At 37.8% G+C, this 19390-nt stretch overlaps 1 protein-coding gene across 2 annotated transcripts in view; it reads right to left on the bottom strand.

Moving 5' to 3' along the window:
• The window catches only part of nbas (NBAS subunit of NRZ tethering complex), a 191255-nt gene that overhangs the window by 48776 nt on the left and 123089 nt on the right, over positions 1-19390 (bottom strand). For both annotated transcript variants that reach the window (XM_084090565.1, XM_084090566.1), the window contains exons 43-48: positions 19113-19366; positions 16958-17292; positions 14448-14657; positions 11429-11631; positions 7226-7315; positions 5393-5588 (exon numbers count right to left, since the gene is read on the bottom strand). In XM_084090565.1, the coding sequence (XP_083946691.1) occupies positions 5393-5588; positions 7226-7315; positions 11429-11631; positions 14448-14657; positions 16958-17292; positions 19113-19366 (1288 nt within the window). The remainder of the gene's footprint in view (positions 1-5392; positions 5589-7225; positions 7316-11428; positions 11632-14447; positions 14658-16957; positions 17293-19112; positions 19367-19390) is intronic.

Below are 19390 nucleotides of genomic sequence, written 5' to 3'. Positions count from 1 at the left end.
CCATAGAAACAGTTAGTGTCTTGAGACACTCTTTGGACTACACACACATTGGCTGGACAAACCTGAAACATACACTATTTAATGCTATTTGAGGATAATAAACAATATTAATGGGAGTTTTCATGTTCGGTTTTATTGCTGATTTGAAATTAAATGTGAATTTGACGAGCAGTTGTTGATATTTCAGTATTTACCTATTCAAGTAGATAGTAGTTGGTCTTGCATCCCCAAAATAGCTGCCCGGAGGCACTGCAAATATGGCTGATGAGTGAACTGACATTTCCTGAAAGTGACTTTGATACAATGTCATAAAAAAATAAAATAAAAAAAGATTAGTTGAAACTAGAGGAATTTCAAGGAATTAGAAGTGGAGAAACTCTCACTAAGACCGTGGGAAGTTAATGCAGCAAAAGTACAGCAAGTGAAACTTACTGACACTTGAAGCCTGTGAAGCGGGAGATGATGCAAGCGTGGCCCCGGGCTGTGCCGGGGAGGCGGGGCTAATGACAGACGAGAGAGACACGTGTGAAAGACAAGAGCGCTTGTGACAGACCGAAGCTGACACACTGCCAGTGGGTCTGATGTCACATCACGCTGACATTTTTAAGACACATAAATGTGTGTGTGTGATATTTCTGTAGAGTCTAAAAAATCTCACCACACTAAAATGGCACAGGATACAAACACATTTTACATGAATAATTAATCCAAGTGAAAATAACCACATAAAAAAAAAAAAAAAAAAGATTTGGATGAAAACAGATACATGTAAAAAAATATATTATTTTATAGAATTTAAAAGTTTGGGGTCCATTAATGAAAATAATCCTTTCTATTCAGGATTCAAAGATTCCTGAAAAAATATATATCATGGTTTCCACACAAAATATTACATAGCACAATTTTTTTTTTTTACGTAATCATAATAATAATAATAAGCATAATAAGCATACTAGAATGATTTCTGAAGGATCATGTGACACTGAAGACTGGAGTAATGATGCTGAAAATTCAGCTTTGCCGTCACAGGAATAAATTACATTTTAAAATATAGATTTTTTTTTTTTAATTGTAAAAATATTTCACAAAATTACTGTTTTGACTATTTTTGATTGAATAACTACAGCCTTGGTGAGACATCTTTCACAAACATTATATAATAATAATATAGAATAAATAATTATAATATTATAAAATAAACTCGGCAACCTCACAGACTAGCAAATGATTAGTAACTAATAAGAAGGCTTCAATGTGGTGCATTTAGCTCTTCCTCTGTAATCAACAAGCAGCCAAGTACACAGACACACACACACACACACACACACACACACACACACACACACACACACACACACACACACACACACACACACACACACACACACACACACACTCTAGATAAAGAAATTAAAATGGCACTGCTAAGCATGCACTCCAGGGAAAATGAAGACCTTGTTTTAATGACCACATTAACCCTAGTCATTAAGTTGATCTGCGGTTAAACACACACACAAACACATACACACACCCTTCTGTTTAACCTAAACACTTGACAGCTTCTAAACATGACAAATGAGTCCAGTTAATCAAGTCAAAGGATCATGGCAACGATAACACCTCATGCCTGATCCCAAAAACACACACGCACACCAAAGCACTAACATTCATTTGCACTCATTACATCAATAACTGCTTCAGAAACCAAGTAAACAAGGGAATCTGGGACACGGAGAGCTGCCAAATAAAGATTCTCAATTCAGACTGACAAAGCTGCTGTCCTAAGCCAAACGAACAGTAAACGCTCACAGGGACCGTGACATTTTGTTGCCGTTAGGCTAAGACGGATGGCTGAAATTAAGACACAAATATCCACGGCCATAAGCCATCGGGATGAGGATCTGAACAAAAGGCATTGCGATGCAAAAGGGGTAGAGATCGTTTTCAAAACGCAGGCCGAAGTTGCCAGAGAAAGAGACAGATAATGCAGGCAATTTCAATCAAATTTCTTTTGAAATATCTTTTGGAAAATATTTTGTTGAGGTCAAATATATCAATAAGAGAATTTACAACATTACGCTAGTTTGGACAAGTTTTTCAAACAATGCATCATATAGCAGCTTATTAGACAACACAAATCACTAACATCACGTAAAGCTACACTGTGTAGGATTTTCTCCCATAGCGAGTAATCTCCCCCTCGCATTCGTCACGGCGCCACTGAGTGTCAAAACGTGAAAGGCGAAGCTTGAATTTCCAGGTATGTCCCTCTTTGGCTAATGTATTTTCAAGATGGAGGCGCAACATGGCTGCCGCCATTCGAGCGACTCCCTCGTATATATTCTAAATGGCAGATTCTACGCTTATGAGAATACTTGATTAGTTGGTAGAAGTAATTACACATTAACGAGCACATATCATTTTGAAAGAACAAAGTGTTTGTTGCTAAGAATCAACTTAAAAAAATACACAGTGTAGCTTTAAGCACTTTCCAATGTTATAAGTTTCAATGAGTTTATGTATTAAGCATCATAAACTAACAACAAACAATTTTTTACAGGATCTAATCATTTTGGTTAATGTTAACACAATTGCTCATGAGGAACGGGCTAAGATTCCTTAAACAGAGTGTTTTACTAAGTAGGCTACTAAAGACGCTTGCCATGAAGGGGTTGAATAATATTGACACTGCAGAAGTCATTAAAAGTTGCATTTTCAACCACTTGAAACATTTGTTGTGTTGAGCTATTTCAGTTACTTTTGTTTGATTTGTTCACTGCAAACAGCTGAAAGTCTGTAAATGTTGTCCATAAACCTGACTTGCAATGGAAGTTATGCTTCAATTTGGCACTAACCCTTACCCCAAACAGTAGCAGCAGTTTTAAGGGCACCAAGTTCAAATTTCCATCTGGATCATGTTGCTTACTTTTTTTTTTGGCTTGCTAATATATTGGTCTAGCCTACAGCTATAAAAAAATTTGCTCGAAAAAAAAGAAAAAGTTCACATTTATAAATCTATACCTGCATCTTTCCAAAGTTGAGTCTCGATCTAGCAGTTCACTGGAATAAACTCCAAAGATCCTATGTATAGGAGTGACCCGTTTTGAGTTTAGGTGGGGAGTTGACTGTCAAGGCAATTTGTGAAAAAGAGGGAAAAAGTGCAACCTCAACAAAGCAGCAACAAAACACACAGCTCTACAGAATTCCCTTACAGCTACAATGATTTCGGTGTCATTTTAGAATCCCATCAGCAATTAAACCCGTTGAAAGCAAGCGAGAGAGTTATCAAATTCCACTGACAGTAAGTGAATGAGACAAAAAGTCCAACCACTCTCATTCTGTCAGTGATCAAAGTCATTTCCTTAATCAGACAACCGTGCAATAACCGCTTTCCATTGCTCACACACGCTTCTCCCTCTTTCTATGAGCTTTGACGTTTCCTCTTTGTGAATCTGAAACGACGGCCCCAATTCGGCTTTGATAAAATTCAACAGTACTACCTCACACATCAGGGAGATAAACACCACCGCAACACAGCAGAAGTAAACAACAACAGAGAAACATACAGCTCAGCAAAACACGCAACAGAACAAACAGATGCGAGACCTGAGACGCAGTGAAGTCATGGTTGCTATGGTGCTGGGCAGGATGGGCCCGGCGTGCGAGTTAGGAGATGATTAGTTTGGGATACAGGGGGTAGAAGTGTTATATTAACAGACACACAATCTTGTGGGCATGAACGAGCACACTACAAAAACAGAGTGCAGCAAAAATACCCAGGTACCGACATAAATAAAGACACACGTACACCTGGGGCTTCCAGTTGATAACCAGACTCCGTGGCTCATGATATAAAGCAGCATCCGCTCCTCGGCAGGCAGACACGCGCCGGCAGCGCTCCGTGGCCTGATGCCCACCGCTCAGGGCGCACAGGCCCGGCTCAGCGCTCCCAATCAGGATTTGGGCATCTGAGTATGTGGCCTCCGTTCGAGGACTCCACGCCTCAGTGAAAAGGAGCCAATCCCCTTTCCTTCCCGCAATCTGTTCATTTTAATTACTCCTCCTCCTTCAGGGCATGACTTCTCATTACGACTCCCCTCATTTCCCTTCCCTTTTCAGATCACAATAAAGACACAAATGATTCATTTTGTGGAGGAAAACAAAGCTTTTGCCAACACTGGAGACCCATTGTAGGGATACGGCCAAGCAATAGTGGAAACCACAATTGAGGCAATTTTAAAGGGAAGTGAAGTGATAATCTGTGGTATTAACGGTTAGGACTCCATCCTAAATGTTCAACATGCTCTAAACTAGTCAAACCCGTAAACCACGACATGCCAGAAATGGCTCTTTTCAACCATAAGCTTGATATGCTGTTGTTTACCATTGAATAAAGCTAATCAAGGGCTGATTGGAAACTGGAACTATAACGACAATCTTGAGGGGCTCTTTTGCTTTAAACCCCTGAAGACTGAAAGTTGCATTTAATTATTCTATTAAACAATTGGCAGAGTAATCCTCTTAAAGTGAAACCAAACATCTGATAGCGTCTGCTTATATAAATATTCATTTGGATGATTAAAAGTTTAGTGAAAGAATGGATTATGTGATTTGGTGGAAAATGGATTAACAGCATGTATTTTCGTGCTGTGGGTTGAGTGAGATGAGGTGACTTTTCCCTTTATGTCAGAAAACGAACTAAAAACTATTTTAATGAAGAAAAAAGTCATTGATTCTTTCATTAATACACTTCCATAAACCACCAATCATTTGTCTATCCATCCACTCATCCTTTTAGAGATTAATTTCTTTTTTACACAAATAAAGTCTAATTTCTTCTTTTAAACACTAAGGAAATCTGTTTAAGGAAAGCTCCCACTCTTGTAGGCGCATTAAAAACTATAATTCAATTATGTTGAATTACAGCTATAATTATCTGATCTCTTTGACTTTTGTAAACCAAAAGTTTAGCCAGGAAAACAAGAAGGTCATTCTCCTGAGAAAACAAGAGTTTCATAGTTCTTCTATATTTTCAAGTCCTGAATTTACTCTGACACCAAACACCACATAAAATGGCAGAATGACATGCTCGCATCCCCAAAGCAACATGAGGTGAGGCCAAAGAGCATGGCTAAGCAGGCAATCAGTAATCCCTGGACCAAATACATCTCACTCCTTCCCACACACACTCCTAAATGCATGAGAATAGTCAAGCAATTCCTATAAGCACATGCTAACTCGCAAAGGGCTGCGCTGTAAAATGAGATTACATCCACAGTGCCTCACAGAGGAAATGAGCTAATACCGAGTCACAGACGGAGGAACGTAATAATATTTATGTGTGAAGTGTAAATCGCGTTTTGTGCCAGTGTGGGTATATGCATTTTTTCACCTTTCTGTTTGGCCAGCAGGCTTTCAGGACGGCTTGGCTCCTGAAGAACACCAGTAGGTGGATGTCTTGGTCGCTGAGGCTGAATGAATGTTCTAGGATCTGCAGGACCTCAATCCGGGGTCGGACGGGTTTAGCATCGTCGCCACAAAAAGGACGTAACCATGCCAGCATGTCCTCTGATGTCACCATATTCCCACTAAAATAAATTAATGTAAAATAGACTTAACACTACATAAAATCAAGAAAAAAAAAAAATTATGTACACATGCAGTATATTACAGATGATGCATGCACTGAATTAAAAAGTCTAGGACAAGTAAGACTAAAAGAAATGAATACTTTAATTCAGAAAGGATGCATTAAATGGATAGTAAATAAAATAGATATTAAATGTTTACATTTCAAATAAATGCTGTTCTTTTGTACTTTCTAGTCATTGAAGCATCATGGAAAAATATGAATCACGGTTATCTTAAAAATATTAAGCAGCACAGCTGATTTCAATAAGAAATGTTTATTGAACACCTAATAAAAAGCATAATGAAATTATTTCTGATGCATCATGTGACCCTGAAGACTGGAGTAATGATTTTATTATTCTTTCACAATATTACTGTATTTAATAAATGCAGCCTTGGTAAACATAAGAGATTTTGCTTTAAAAACATGGATAGTGTATATTCAAATGTCAATGTAACAGTACATGTAAATATAATTAATACAATTATACTACAAACTGGTTTTACAAGCCAAGCCAGAGTAATTACAAATTGTACAAAAGTACATTTGATTATTGACCTAGAAATAGTGCTCAAATATTAAATCATAAATATTTAAATCTTACTCATATTTTTTTTTTTTTCATTTTATAATGTTACTTTGTTTTACATTTTTTAAAAATGCAAAAAAAGGCTAAAAAAATCTGACAGGAGGAGCCATGTTTTAACAATAAAAAGGTGGTATCTGCACATGTGATCGTACATACATTTAATTATGTTAATTAGGCTCATGAACTTTTCATTTGTCAAAATAATTCTTTACTGGGATCATCACTATTAATACGTGTAATTATTTACAGAACATTGGTTTCTTGTATCATGTTAATACTGCTACTACTTCATGTCATGCCAAACAATCCCATTTAAAGGGTTAGTTCACCCAAACATGAAAATTATACATAATTCTAGGTGTATCCTACATGACTTTCTTCTTTCAGCCAAACTAATAATTAATATAAAATAAATATCCTGGATCTTCCAAGCTTCCAAGCTTGGTCAGAGGTCACTCTTCTGCCAGAACTAGACTTGCGTATGCCCGTTTCCGGAAGCCAGTGATTATAGCTTATAAAGTTATAAATATGGACATCTAACAAAAACGCATCGCTTTGCTTCAGAAGGCCTTTATTAAACCCCTGGAGCCGTAAGGATTATTTTTATGATGGATGGATGCACTTTTTTGGGCTTCAAAATCTATGGTTCCCCATTATAAAGCTTGGAAGATCCAGGATATTTTTTAATATAACTCTGATAGTGTTAGGCTGAAAGAAGAAAGTCATATACTGTACACCTAGGATGGCTTGAAGGTGAGTAAATTATGGGATAATTTTCATTTTTGGGTGAACTAACCCTTAAACTGCAGAAACATCCCTGTAACCCACAGCAACTCACACACACACACACACGCACACACACATATACATATACATATACAGTGTCCTTAAACAATCTTATACTTTAACTAGCATCTTATCCCTTCCTCTGAGGTCAAATGGACAACATTGTGTTTCAATAATAGTAAATGGGATAGGAACATTGCAAAAAAGGATACACCTACCCGCTTTGTACATTAGTGTGCACTGCTGCAACAATTCCTTCCAGTACCTTCAAGGGGTCTGCATAATCTTTCAAGGCGTCCTTGTCACCACTGAAACACAGACACACACACAGACATACACACAGACACAGACACACACAGCTTGAGTTTTGATTCAATGTCTTGAGGCTTTTAAGTGGCTCTATGGCTGTAAATGTTGTGTGTATATGTGTGTGTGTGTGCGTCGAAGGAAGGGATTTTCACAGTGAGCAATCTTAATGCTCTTCTGCTGATGTTCTAGCTGCAGGGCTCCTCCCTTCTCTTCTGCCCTTGTCTGTCTCCCTCCATTAAAGGTGTTTGTGTTATGCTTTCACGCATGAGGCTGCACCACCTAATTATGTTTCTATTAATAATTGCTTTGTATTTTTATGCCAACATTCTCTTATTTCATTCCTACTGCTGCAGAAAACACTTTGTCAGTCTGGCGTTAAATAATCTTTGGCCTCCAGAGAGCGTTCTTCAGAGGTGTCCTCTTCTCCATGATGTCAACAAATACTCAGTTTTGCAGTTTCCTTCAGTGCTGTTGTATGTTAGACCTCACCATATCTCTTTGGTTAAGAGATATCACGAGTCAATAAAACATGAGCGATGCTTCAGCGGGGATGACAATTTTCATCATGTTGCTTTCAAAACATTCATGTTTCAACATCCTCTGTATAATATCTATTATTTACTTCAGCTGTATTCCCACAACTGTTTTAAATCTCACTCAGTGGCTGTGCTGTATAAAACAATAAGTGGTTTATTTTCTCCAGACTTTAATCAGCAGAACGCTAGTCGGGACACATTTTTCAGCTCTGCCCTCGCTGTAATCTGCACAGCAGCATCATTAAAATGTTCATGTAATGTTAAATTCAAAGAATTGCTCTGACATCCCTCTGGTACTCTGGTTATAAGAAGTTTAAAGGGTTTATTTGTAATTCCTTAAAAATGTCTAAAATATTACATTCTGATTGTAATACTAATATAATAATCATATAAAGATTACAAAGTTGTCAATGACTTTTCTATGACAATATTACTTAAAATATTCCAAGGTTTGGGGTCAGTAAGAGTTTTTCTTAAAGAAATTAATAGTCTTTTGAACAATTTAATACACCCTAGCTGATAATTAATCCATTTCAAATAAATTAGAATTTCTATTCTATTCTATCCTGAAAAAATGTATCACGGTTTCCACAAATATATTATGCAGAACAACTCTTTTCAACATTTATAATAATAATAAATCATCATATTAGAATGATTTCTGAAAGATCATGTGACACTGAAGACTAGACTAACGGCAGCTGAAAATTCAGCTTGACCATCACAAATTGCATTTTAAAATATGTTAAAATAGAAAACGGTAATGTAACATTTTAATAATATTTCATAACATTACTTTTTTTGACTGCATTTTTGATCAAATAAATGCAGCCATAGTGAGCATAAAATACTTAATTCAAAAATATAAAAAATGTTTTACCACGCCCAAACTTTTGCACTGTAGTGTATACAGGCCACTTAATCTTGAAACAGATTTAAGCATTAATAAACCAGATATCAACCGCAAGCCAAGATTTAGAAGAAGCATTTAAATATTTCAGCATCCCTTCAGTATTGAAGAATTTTAGCATCATCAATTTTATGATGCAAGGAGCAAAATCTAAAAACCTTGCTTTAAACTTCACTGCACCACTGAACGCAACTACACAGTCAATACACCGGTGTCCTTCAACGAAGGAACACTGTGATGCTAAAGGATTATTTATACATGAAACGTAACCGTAATCTTTCACTCCGCAGATATAAGCATAAGCATCAATCATGAGCAGCTCGGTAGACCACAGATTCACACATCCTTTCAAAGATAATTTCCATGCCGTTAAAAACAGGGCACAAGAAACCCGAGTTCGATGAAATAAACTTTACAAAATAGTTTGACAATTCCCTGCACCCAAATCATTTCATTGTTAACGATTCATTTGCCCACCTCTACAAACCAGTAATTAGCAGCAGAAGACAGGGACACACTTTCGTTTTAAGCAATTACCTAGAATATGAATCACTCCAGGAGAGAAGAGGGGGAGGCTGCATCTGAATAAAAGCAACTGTAATCAATCTTAATTTTTCTGACCATCATTTTCTCTGATTCAAGGGACCTTCACTAATCCTGCTTGATTACAGATTGAGCTGAAACGTCTGATCAACACAGACTCTCAAAGCAGAATGACTAATAAGGAGGTGCAGAATGATGATTCCAACTCTCTGATGGTCTTAGAGATCTTAGAGAGAGAAAAAAAACTTTCAAAAGTATTTGGAATTGTAAAGATCTATTCACAGCACATGCAAAATGAAACCAAGAAACAAATCACTAATAAAAAAGTAGGGATGTGTTGATAAAATTCTGTTTGATTCTGATAAGATATTTTTTTAATGGCATATCTGACCATATTAAACTTTTACACGATATCTAAAAATAAATAAATGTTTTGAATGTTACAAGTGAATTTAGGCACCACAACATTATAATTTACAATATAAAAAAATGGATATTCATAAAATTTTGTTAAAAAATGACATTTAACAATGTTATTAAAATATTAGTTTTAAATAGCTAGATAATTTGTTTTTAAAAGATTCACTTTTAAGTGAGCTTTAGATTATGCAAAAGTAATGTACATGTAAAAATGCTTGAAATAAGCATGATAGGTTGGGGTGATTGATTATATAAATTTACACACACGCAAACAATCAGTTATCGTAACCAATGTGTGGGATGCAGGAGAAATGGACAGAAATAAAGATCTGAGCGACTTTAATAAGGGCCAAATTGTTATGGCAAGGCGACTGGGTCAGAGTATCTCTGAAAAGGCTTGCTCCGGGTGAGCAGCAATGAGAATTCATTAACGGTGGTCCGAGGAGGGACAAACCACAAACCATTGACAAGGTGTTGGGCGCCCAAGGCTCATCGATGCACGAGGGGCAGCGAAGGCTATCCCGTCTGGTCCGAGCCAACAGTGTGGCACGAGTCACACAACATTTTAATGACGGTTATGGGAGGAATGTGTAAACACACAGTGCATCGGGACTGGACCTTGGAGCAGAGGAAGAAGGTCACCTGGTCCGATTAGTCCTATTTTCTTTTACATCACGTGGACAGCCGTGTACGTGTGCGCCATTTACCTCGGGAAGTGATGGCAACTGGATCGACAAGCCAATTGACACGTACCACCCACCTAAATATTGTTGCAGACCAGGTACACCCCTTCATGACAATGGTGTTTCCTGGTGGAAGTGGCCTATTTCAGCAGGATAATGCACCCTGCCACACTGCACACATTGTTCAGGAATGGTTTGAGGAACATGATGAAGAGATCAAGGTGTTACCCTCGCTTCCAATTTCCCCAAATCTTAATTGAATTGAGCATTTGTGGGATGTGCTGGACCAACAAGTTCCACGGCGGCACGCAGAGGACCAACATCATATTAGTCAGGTGGTCATAATGTTTTGGCTTATCAGTTTACATTTTGGTCATCCATGTATCCCATGTTTTTTCTTTTTCACAACATATTCTAAACAGGAATCCTTTGAAAAGTTTTTGGCTGTATGTCTGCAAGATTCAATACCTGAAACTTGCTGAATGGGACATAATCGACCACCAAGGCAAATTATTAAATCACAGTAACAGTCTTTCCAGACCTTTTGGGATCTTAAATGTTGTTTTGAAACCTTAAACAAATAGGTTCACAATACCCTGCCTTTTATAAGTAGTGGTGAAAAATAAGAGATCTACACGGGCTCTACCCTACTCTCTGAACTGATAGCATTACTAAGGATAGTGTTTTTAAGAACCAGCCAGCAGGGAAGGTGGTGACCTCCAAAAAGCAGGAGATAAAAGGTAAGAAAAAGAGCGAAAGTGAGCTTTAAAGGAGAGAGATGAGAGTCCAGGGCAGAGGCCAACATTGTGTTTAACTCAATCAAGCAAGAACACATTCAGTCTGACACAGGTTAATAGAGGGATAGGCCATAAAGACACAGACGGAGAGAAGGAGAAAGAGAGAAAGAGAAGGCATTACGAGAAACGAGCGAGGGTATAAAACAGACAGGGAGAAAATGAGGGTGATATTAAGAAAACAACATCGGTGGAGAGAAATGGGCAGAAGTGCAGATCGCTGTACCTGAGAGCAGTTACGATCAGCTCCACGGCGTCCTGGACGATGCTTTTCGGCGATAGGTCACTCGTTCCCACGGCGACTGCGAGCAGCTGCTCGATTCTTTCGAGGGGCTGTCCGTCCATGGCCATCGTGACAGCCAGTTGGCGAACCTTAGATCGCTCGGACCTAGACAGGTCATAAATGCTACTGTACTTCCGCAAGCTCTCCTAAAACAAGAGAAGAATACAAAGACATAAACACTCATGCTCAGGCGACACTGGCCTCTCTATGTTTCTTTTGAGACATCTAGCAAAATACACCTGAAGACGAGTATGAAACCGAACAAGTTGTTTGTTCACTGAAAATCATGAGGAACAAGCTTGTCACACACTCACACATATGCTTCAAAACCAGCGGAGCCTTTTCAGGTGTCATAAGCACAGTTCTGGCACAAAGGCTGTAATTATGCTTCCCAGCATCCTATGCATACACTGCCATTTAATTTGGGATCAGTGCATTGTTAGTTTGTTTTAAAAAAAGTAATTTTATTCAGCAAGGATGCATTAAATAGATCAGAAGTTGCCGTAAAGACATTTATAACGTTACAAAAGACTTTTTTACATTTTTTTTATTTATAAATGCTGTACTTTTGAATTCTTTATTCATCAAAAAATCCTGAAAAAAAGTATCAAGGGTTACACAATTTTTTTCTCAACATTAATAATAATAAAATATATTTCTTGTGAACCAAATCAGCATATTAGAATGATTTCTGAAGGATCGTGTGAAATGTTGAAGAGTTATTTTATTTATCTTATTTTTTTAATGAAGGGAAAGATCTATTAGTTTTTAATGCTGTTAAGTTTAATGTTTGACTCTATAAGCAATGACTGCACTAATGCCAGTGACGAGCAATATCTTATTTGTTCATTCAATTTACAAGCTAAATAAGTTAAATTTAGCATTTGTTATACTAGCTGTGGATTTTAACTGAAATAGATTTTTTTATTAGAAATTTTTTTTTTTTTTTTTTAGAAATGTATTCGATTTTTTTCAAACTGCAGTCGGTAACTTTTGGCACTCTAGCGGTTAATGAACAGAACTTTATGCGTCTTGCGAAAGAACATTGTAGCCGGAGCTGCTCTGTTTTTGTCTATGACGAGTCACGCAGGTTCTGGGCTACTCCACAGCCGTGGCGACCCGACCGGTCTAAAACAATCAGAATATAAACACTTACTATAGGTGTAGGGTAGTTATTCAGGATAGGACAAAAACACGGTTTGGAAAATGGATTCATGATGTACTCGCTTTTGTACACAAAAAAGTTACAGACTGCAGCTTTAAAGGTCCCGTTCTTCGTGATCCCATGTTTCAAACTTTAGTTAGTGTGTAATGTTGCTGTTAGAGGATAAATAATATCTGTAAAATTATAAAGCTCAAAGTTCAATGCCAAGCGAGATATTTTATTTAACAGAAGTCGCCTACAGTGAACGGCCCGTTTGGACTACATCCCTCTACTTCCTTCTTTAATGACGTCACTAGAACAGTTTTTTGACTAACCTCCGCCCACAGGAATGCTCCCTTCAACTCTACCGAAATTCGTTTATGTACTTGCGCACTTCTTATAACTTACTGTGTTTACTCAGCTCTTACGGTGATTTTCTGAAGTAAAACTGACACTTCATCTTTTGTGTGATGTACAATAAACTTTATTAAACTCATCATGTATATGTTTGATCATCATTCAGACAGCAGACTTGTAGGCTATTAATAAATAATGGATACATACAAGCAGATGACAAATACGTTATAATAACCGTAATTAAACTACTAAACTATACCTGTTCCATCTCTATACAGCACTCTGACTCTGTAGGTATTATTGTCCGACTCGAAATGAACATCGTTACTGAGAGTTTCTGATATTATCATCATTCCGTGAGATGAAATTGTCCTGAGAGACTGAGCGCGAGCTCATGAAGCTCCGCCCCCTGGGTCGTCCAGCAGCAGCTTATTTGCATTTAAAGGGCACACACTAAAACAGCGCGTTTTTCTGAGCCCCAAAAAATGACAATTTAAACATGCTGTAAAAAATGATCTGTTGGGTATTTTGAGCTGAAACTTCACATACACACTCTGGGGACATCAGAGACTTATTTTACATCTTGTGAAAAGGGGCATAATACGGGACCTTTAAAAAGATTTTTCTTTCTTTTGAGTAATCAACTTAAAAATCTGTGTTTATGCCATAATGTTCCGCTAACTCAATGTAGTTTCTTATTAAAAGTGTAATTTCTTTGTTCAGCTAACACATTGATTTTATTATTGTATTGCAAATTATTCATTAATGGATGTTTTAATAAAAAAGGATACCAAATATAATCATTTAGTGAAGCGACAGGCTGATGTATGTAGGACTTCTCTAAACATTTATTCTGCTCATACCCGCACCTGTAAGCTCACGCTCATCTGCCTCCACTTTCAAGCACAATGCCCACATCTCAAAATCTAATCAATAATCGATGAATAAAACCAAGTTCTGCCCTGCCCTGTCTATACTTATGTTTCATTGTGAGTTTAAGTTAGTAACTCTCCTAACACTAGCAGGTTGCAGGCAGCAAGGCAACTCCAACAGAGAATTAAACTGCAGTTTCCAAGATCGCGCAAATCCCTACGGGAGCATGTTGTGCGACACGGTGACGGTGTGTCGGTAATGAGATACGGCAGTATCCGCTCGATAAGTGTGCGCTGTAAAAATGAATCCATATATTTCCATATACAAATGGCTCAATGTGCGCATTAAAGAAACCACAGGCTGACATGGACTGTCTGCTACTATCCTGCAGTCAGGACGCCAGCTACAAACCTGCCAATCAATCACAGACACTGTTCACAGGTCAGGAAAGGGAGAAATTGTGGAGGAGGAGGAAACGAGCAAGTAGCTTGGACACTTGCATAACACTTAAGGCTCTGTTTAGAGATAACATCTGTCTTGGATGATACAGTACATTTTTGTGAATTTTATGTTCGTGTTGAAGATTACCTCTTGACTTGTCTTGAGCGACACAGTGAAGGAGTGGGTCAGAGTCTCTAGATGAGCGAGAGACTGCTGCACGTGAGTGAGGGCGGAGTCAAAGTTGGAGGCGGAGTTTTCACTTCTGTCATCATTACCCTTTTTCTTACTCTTGTCGCTAATGCCTTTCAGAGCCTTCTGTGCACGCTTGGTGATCTCCAGCCTGGCCTCTACAGAGAGCTAAACGCATACAAAAATCACACACAAAAGAAACACAAGAATAAATATGTTAAAAACTTGATTGAAAGCTTTTTTTTCAATATTCAATATGTTTTTCTATTTCAACCAAATATGATGATTCCCTAGCGAGGAAGCCCCTCCTAAAATATAAATCCTTTATATATTCGTATACATTAGGATATATGAAAATAATATTAATATACAACAAATAATATATACATAATTCAAATGTTTGGGGTCAATATGTTTTTTTTTAAATGTTTTTAAAAGAAGTCATGAAGGCTGCATTAATTTGATAGAAAATACAATAAAATAGTAATACTGAAATATTATTACAATTTGAAATAACTGTTTTAAAAAATATAGAGATTTTAACATTAATTTATTCCTGTGATGGCAAAGCTGAATTTTCAGCATCATTATTACAAACAAACATAAGAATAGTGACCGAAATTAAATTCTATCAGTAGTAGTCACCCACAGGTGACCCCATAGAGTGGAAGATACACAAAATGTCCTCACGGTCACCGTGATTTTGCCAAGTAAGACATGTTCCTGGATCAACATATTTTGTTGATCCTGGAATAACATTCCTGTCCCAAAATTTAGTCCTTACCCTATCCCTACCCCTAAACCTAACTCTACCCATAACTTTTCCCTAAAATCAGAGGAAATGATAGGTGAATAACACTGATGTTGAAGCACCTTACCCTGGGTCTAAGCCTAAACTTGACATAAACTGTAAACTTGTCCCTCAAATCTGATTGGTTGATTGGAAAGTTGTTCCAGGATCAACAAAGATGTTGATCCAGGAACATGTGGTACTTGATGAAATCACGTTCACCATGTCCTCACATCCTGAAATGGTGAAATGTGCTCAAGCTTTTCTGCTTGAACTAAAGCTCAGTCAGCAATGGGCCATTCTTCTCCAGCACATCTACTATTATAATCCACAATAGTAATGATCAAGTCGCATAATTCAGTCTCATCCCATTTCTCATCTAGTTTAATCTCAGTGAGAACACTCCACACGCCTGGGTTCATCTTATACCGTTTACCTCCAACACTCCCCTCCCACGCTCATCTGCTATCACTTCCACAAGCGTACATAAACTGTATTTACTCACGGTTCGCGCATAATCTACAGCAGAGGCTTGGCGGATGTCATTGGCTGCTTCTCCCTGTGGCATTCTTGAGTACCAAATCAATGCCACTCTTACCTTAATGGTGGGAGTGGGTGTTTGTTTATGGGAATGAGAGTTTGTAACTTGCTTTCAACAAACTCTAATCATTACATTATATCAACATAACAATCATTGCAATAACATCATTTGAACACCCCAGGGGCCAACGAGCATTAGCGATTAGCCTTTTGATTACAGAGGCTCATTTAGGATGTTTTGCCACAGGGCCGAGTGTGTATGTGACTTTTTTATGCATGCACGTGTGTCTTGCAGGCAAAATAAATAGAAATCGAAGCCTTCTATAAAATTATGGAAGAGATGAAAGGTGCTAAAACATCGCACATCACTTAGTGTACATGAACATGTCCATGATCGCACCACAGAGTTATGGCATATACATGTGCATGTGTTGATTTTAATGATTCTTTTTAATTGCAGCAGGCTTTAAACATGTCAGGATGACCACCGTGCTTCGCTAGGAATCTATGAGAGCATTTGTACTGAATAAAGTATCTGACTTGATCTGCTCTGTGGGCAGCAGGGCTTTTCTTCATGTACAGTAAAGTATTTTGTCCAACCTAAAATCCAGGCTTGTCTATATTATCATGGAGGACTGGGAATCAATGTATTAAAAATCACATTTCATATTTAAATGATGGTTTAAAAATGCAGTTAAATGTACCTATATATATATCTATCTATATCTATCTATATCTATCTATCTATCTATATCTATCTATCTATCTATATCTATCTATCTATCTACACGCTTTTTTTAAAAATGATTAATGTATTATTTTATATAATTGTATTTAAGTAACATTTTAAACATGAATCAAATATTCATGTGTATATACACATTCAATACCTTTAAAATGGCATTAAAAAAACAGCCAATTGTTCTTTGCCCTTTTTAAAAAAAACATTTATTGATTTGTCAATTCTTGTACTCCACGGTATTTGCAAATATGGTAACAATACAGCTCTGAGCTTAGCCAATTATTTCTCATTAAATTTCATTGTTTTGTTGCAGTTTGAGAGGATTCTGAAAGTAGATGATTGCAAACTTGGAAATGAAAACCCTTAAGACCCACCCCTTTTCTGCATTAGACTCACCTTATTGGCTGCTTCAGGGGAAAAGGTGATGGCATCCAAGAAGTTAACACAATCTACGGGCAGCAGTCGGTCAAAGTATTTGGCACAGGAGTCATAGGCATGAAGGAAGTCGTGATCGCTCTGGGGGGCTTTTTTCAGGACATGCTGATCCCCTTTCCAGAACAGTTTATGAAGCCAGGTGGCATGTACAGCGCTAGAGGTAAGCGGTTCTCCTCCCTTCTGGGGGATTCGAGGGGCCAGTTTAGAGATTGACAGGACGTTCTGGCTAGTCAATATCGGCTCCAGAGCTTTCAGAGGATCTGAATCCTCGTCTGTCAGCTTCTTATAGTCCAGACCTAAGGAGCAAAACATAATGATTCCAGCATCATACAGAATATACACAGGGAGTAGTTGTCACACTTTTTAATGTAGTGCATATTTCTCAGGTTGAAAATCAATATCTGTATAGGCACTTCATGTAAAGTCTTAGCCACAAAAATACATATACATAAATTGTACATTTCTCCTGTTACATGTTACACTAGAGGGACAAGGACAGTGGAATCCACTATTAATAGTGAATGTAAAATCTGAAAATAATCAATCTCAATCTCTATTAATCTGAAATATGGGACATTTATTGCAGTTTCAAGCTTCGATATGGTTTCTATTTATGTAAATCAATGTGAATAGCTGTAGACCTGGCATGCCTCCAGGACATATCAAGTCAGACAGTCAACATTACACTGACACACAAAGCCTCATCAGGGCATTAAATATTGAAACACCTGCCTCTGAGAATGGGCCCATCTCACGACAGGGGCCAGGAGAGCATTCAACACACATATACACACTCAAACAGACAGAGATGTGGGAAAGAAGGTGCCATCTCTGTCCCTTGGGTTGTGGCAGATGCTAAGAACAGTCTTTACAGAGCATGTATGCGACAGAGTGTGTTTTCGGTGCCTACTAAGTGTGAAGGTATCAGTTGAGACAGGAGAGAGTATGGTGCAAAAACTCTGACAAACTCCCTCCTGACCTTTCAATACACTCACTCCAAGACTCCAAGTTGAAAAATTATTTATTAATCATTAGTTCTAGCGATATAACAACCACAATATTTGAGTATAAGTCTATGAATAATAGATTTGCTGTAACAGATAATAGATATGCTGTTCAAAAGTTCAGTGTTTGCAAGACATTTATTGGATCAAAAATACAGTAAAAAGCACTTCTATGGTATGTTATTACTAACTGCAAGCACATGCAACCGTATTTAGAACTAATTAACAGGCACATGCACTAGTTGTAAAGCTGGAGAAAAAAAAATTCCTTGCCTTTTCTCACACATAAGTACACAACTTATATGCAGATATGAGTGAATGATATTTATTACATTTGCATTATCACATGCACTGCATGATACAGAGAGAGAGAGAGAGAGAGAGAGAGAGAGAGAGAGAGAGAGAGAGAGAGAGAGAGAGAGAGAGAGTGTGAGTACGGAGCTAATGAACTCATTTAAACCTCACTCCATGTTTTGTGTGCATTATAATAATCTCTCTTATCAGAAAAGAACAAAAATGTATTGTATGCGGGCTAATTAACATTCCTCTATTACTTTCATTGGCACCCTCATTGCTCAGCGACCCATTTCCTGTCATCTCAGCTGGAGAGAGATGTGTTATTACACGGGAAATTTCTGGTTATGGTGTTGATTGACATGCTTGCAAGCAGGAGCTGATTTACCGCTTCATTTGTGTTGCCAGGTCGGCTTATTTATCGATCGAATCCTCCTTTCTTCAAAACGATTTTTACAGACATTTCAATGCCTGTTTTTGGCCACACTATACAAAACACTGATTTGGTTTTCAAACCTGGAGCTGGTTGCATAAAAATAGCCCTTATGTTAAGACTGTGTCTTAAGTACTAGTATGACCACCTAGCGTTGAGTCAAGGGACAATCAGTATTACTTTCTAGTATCAAATTAGACCAATCTACGTTTTTATATAACTGACTTAAAACAGTTATGAACAGTCATAGAGAAAAAAATGTGATGACTAAGTTGTAAGACTAGTCTTGACCATTTATGCAACCGGTCCCTGATCTTTAAGATTGAATACCATTTTGGACGTGATGAATTCGGATCCATTTGTTCAGACTTTGGCTGTTACTCACCGACAGCGATGGCTTTGAGCTTCTTCAACAGTTTGATGTGCGTGTCGGGCTTCATAGCAGATTGAGGGAGGTAGTTAGCGCAGCCGCAGTTCTCCAGAAGAGTGAAGTAGAAGAGGATTCGGAGCTGGTCGGATCCGGCTATACTGGGATACACATATTTAGTCATGTGTGTGTAGAATGACTCAGGGTCACTCTTTAGAGTCTCGAACAGGCCCAGAACCTCCATCCGGCCCTCGATGTTTTTGGTGGAGAGGCTGGAGAAAGAAAGAAATGAGAGA

The sequence above is a fragment of the Abramis brama genome, assembly GCF_963993115.1.
Source record: "Abramis brama genome assembly, chromosome: 18".
NCBI classification, from domain to species: Eukaryota; Metazoa; Chordata; class Actinopteri; order Cypriniformes; family Leuciscidae; genus Abramis; species Abramis brama.
This window is presented reverse-complemented; position numbering and strand designations above follow the sequence as displayed.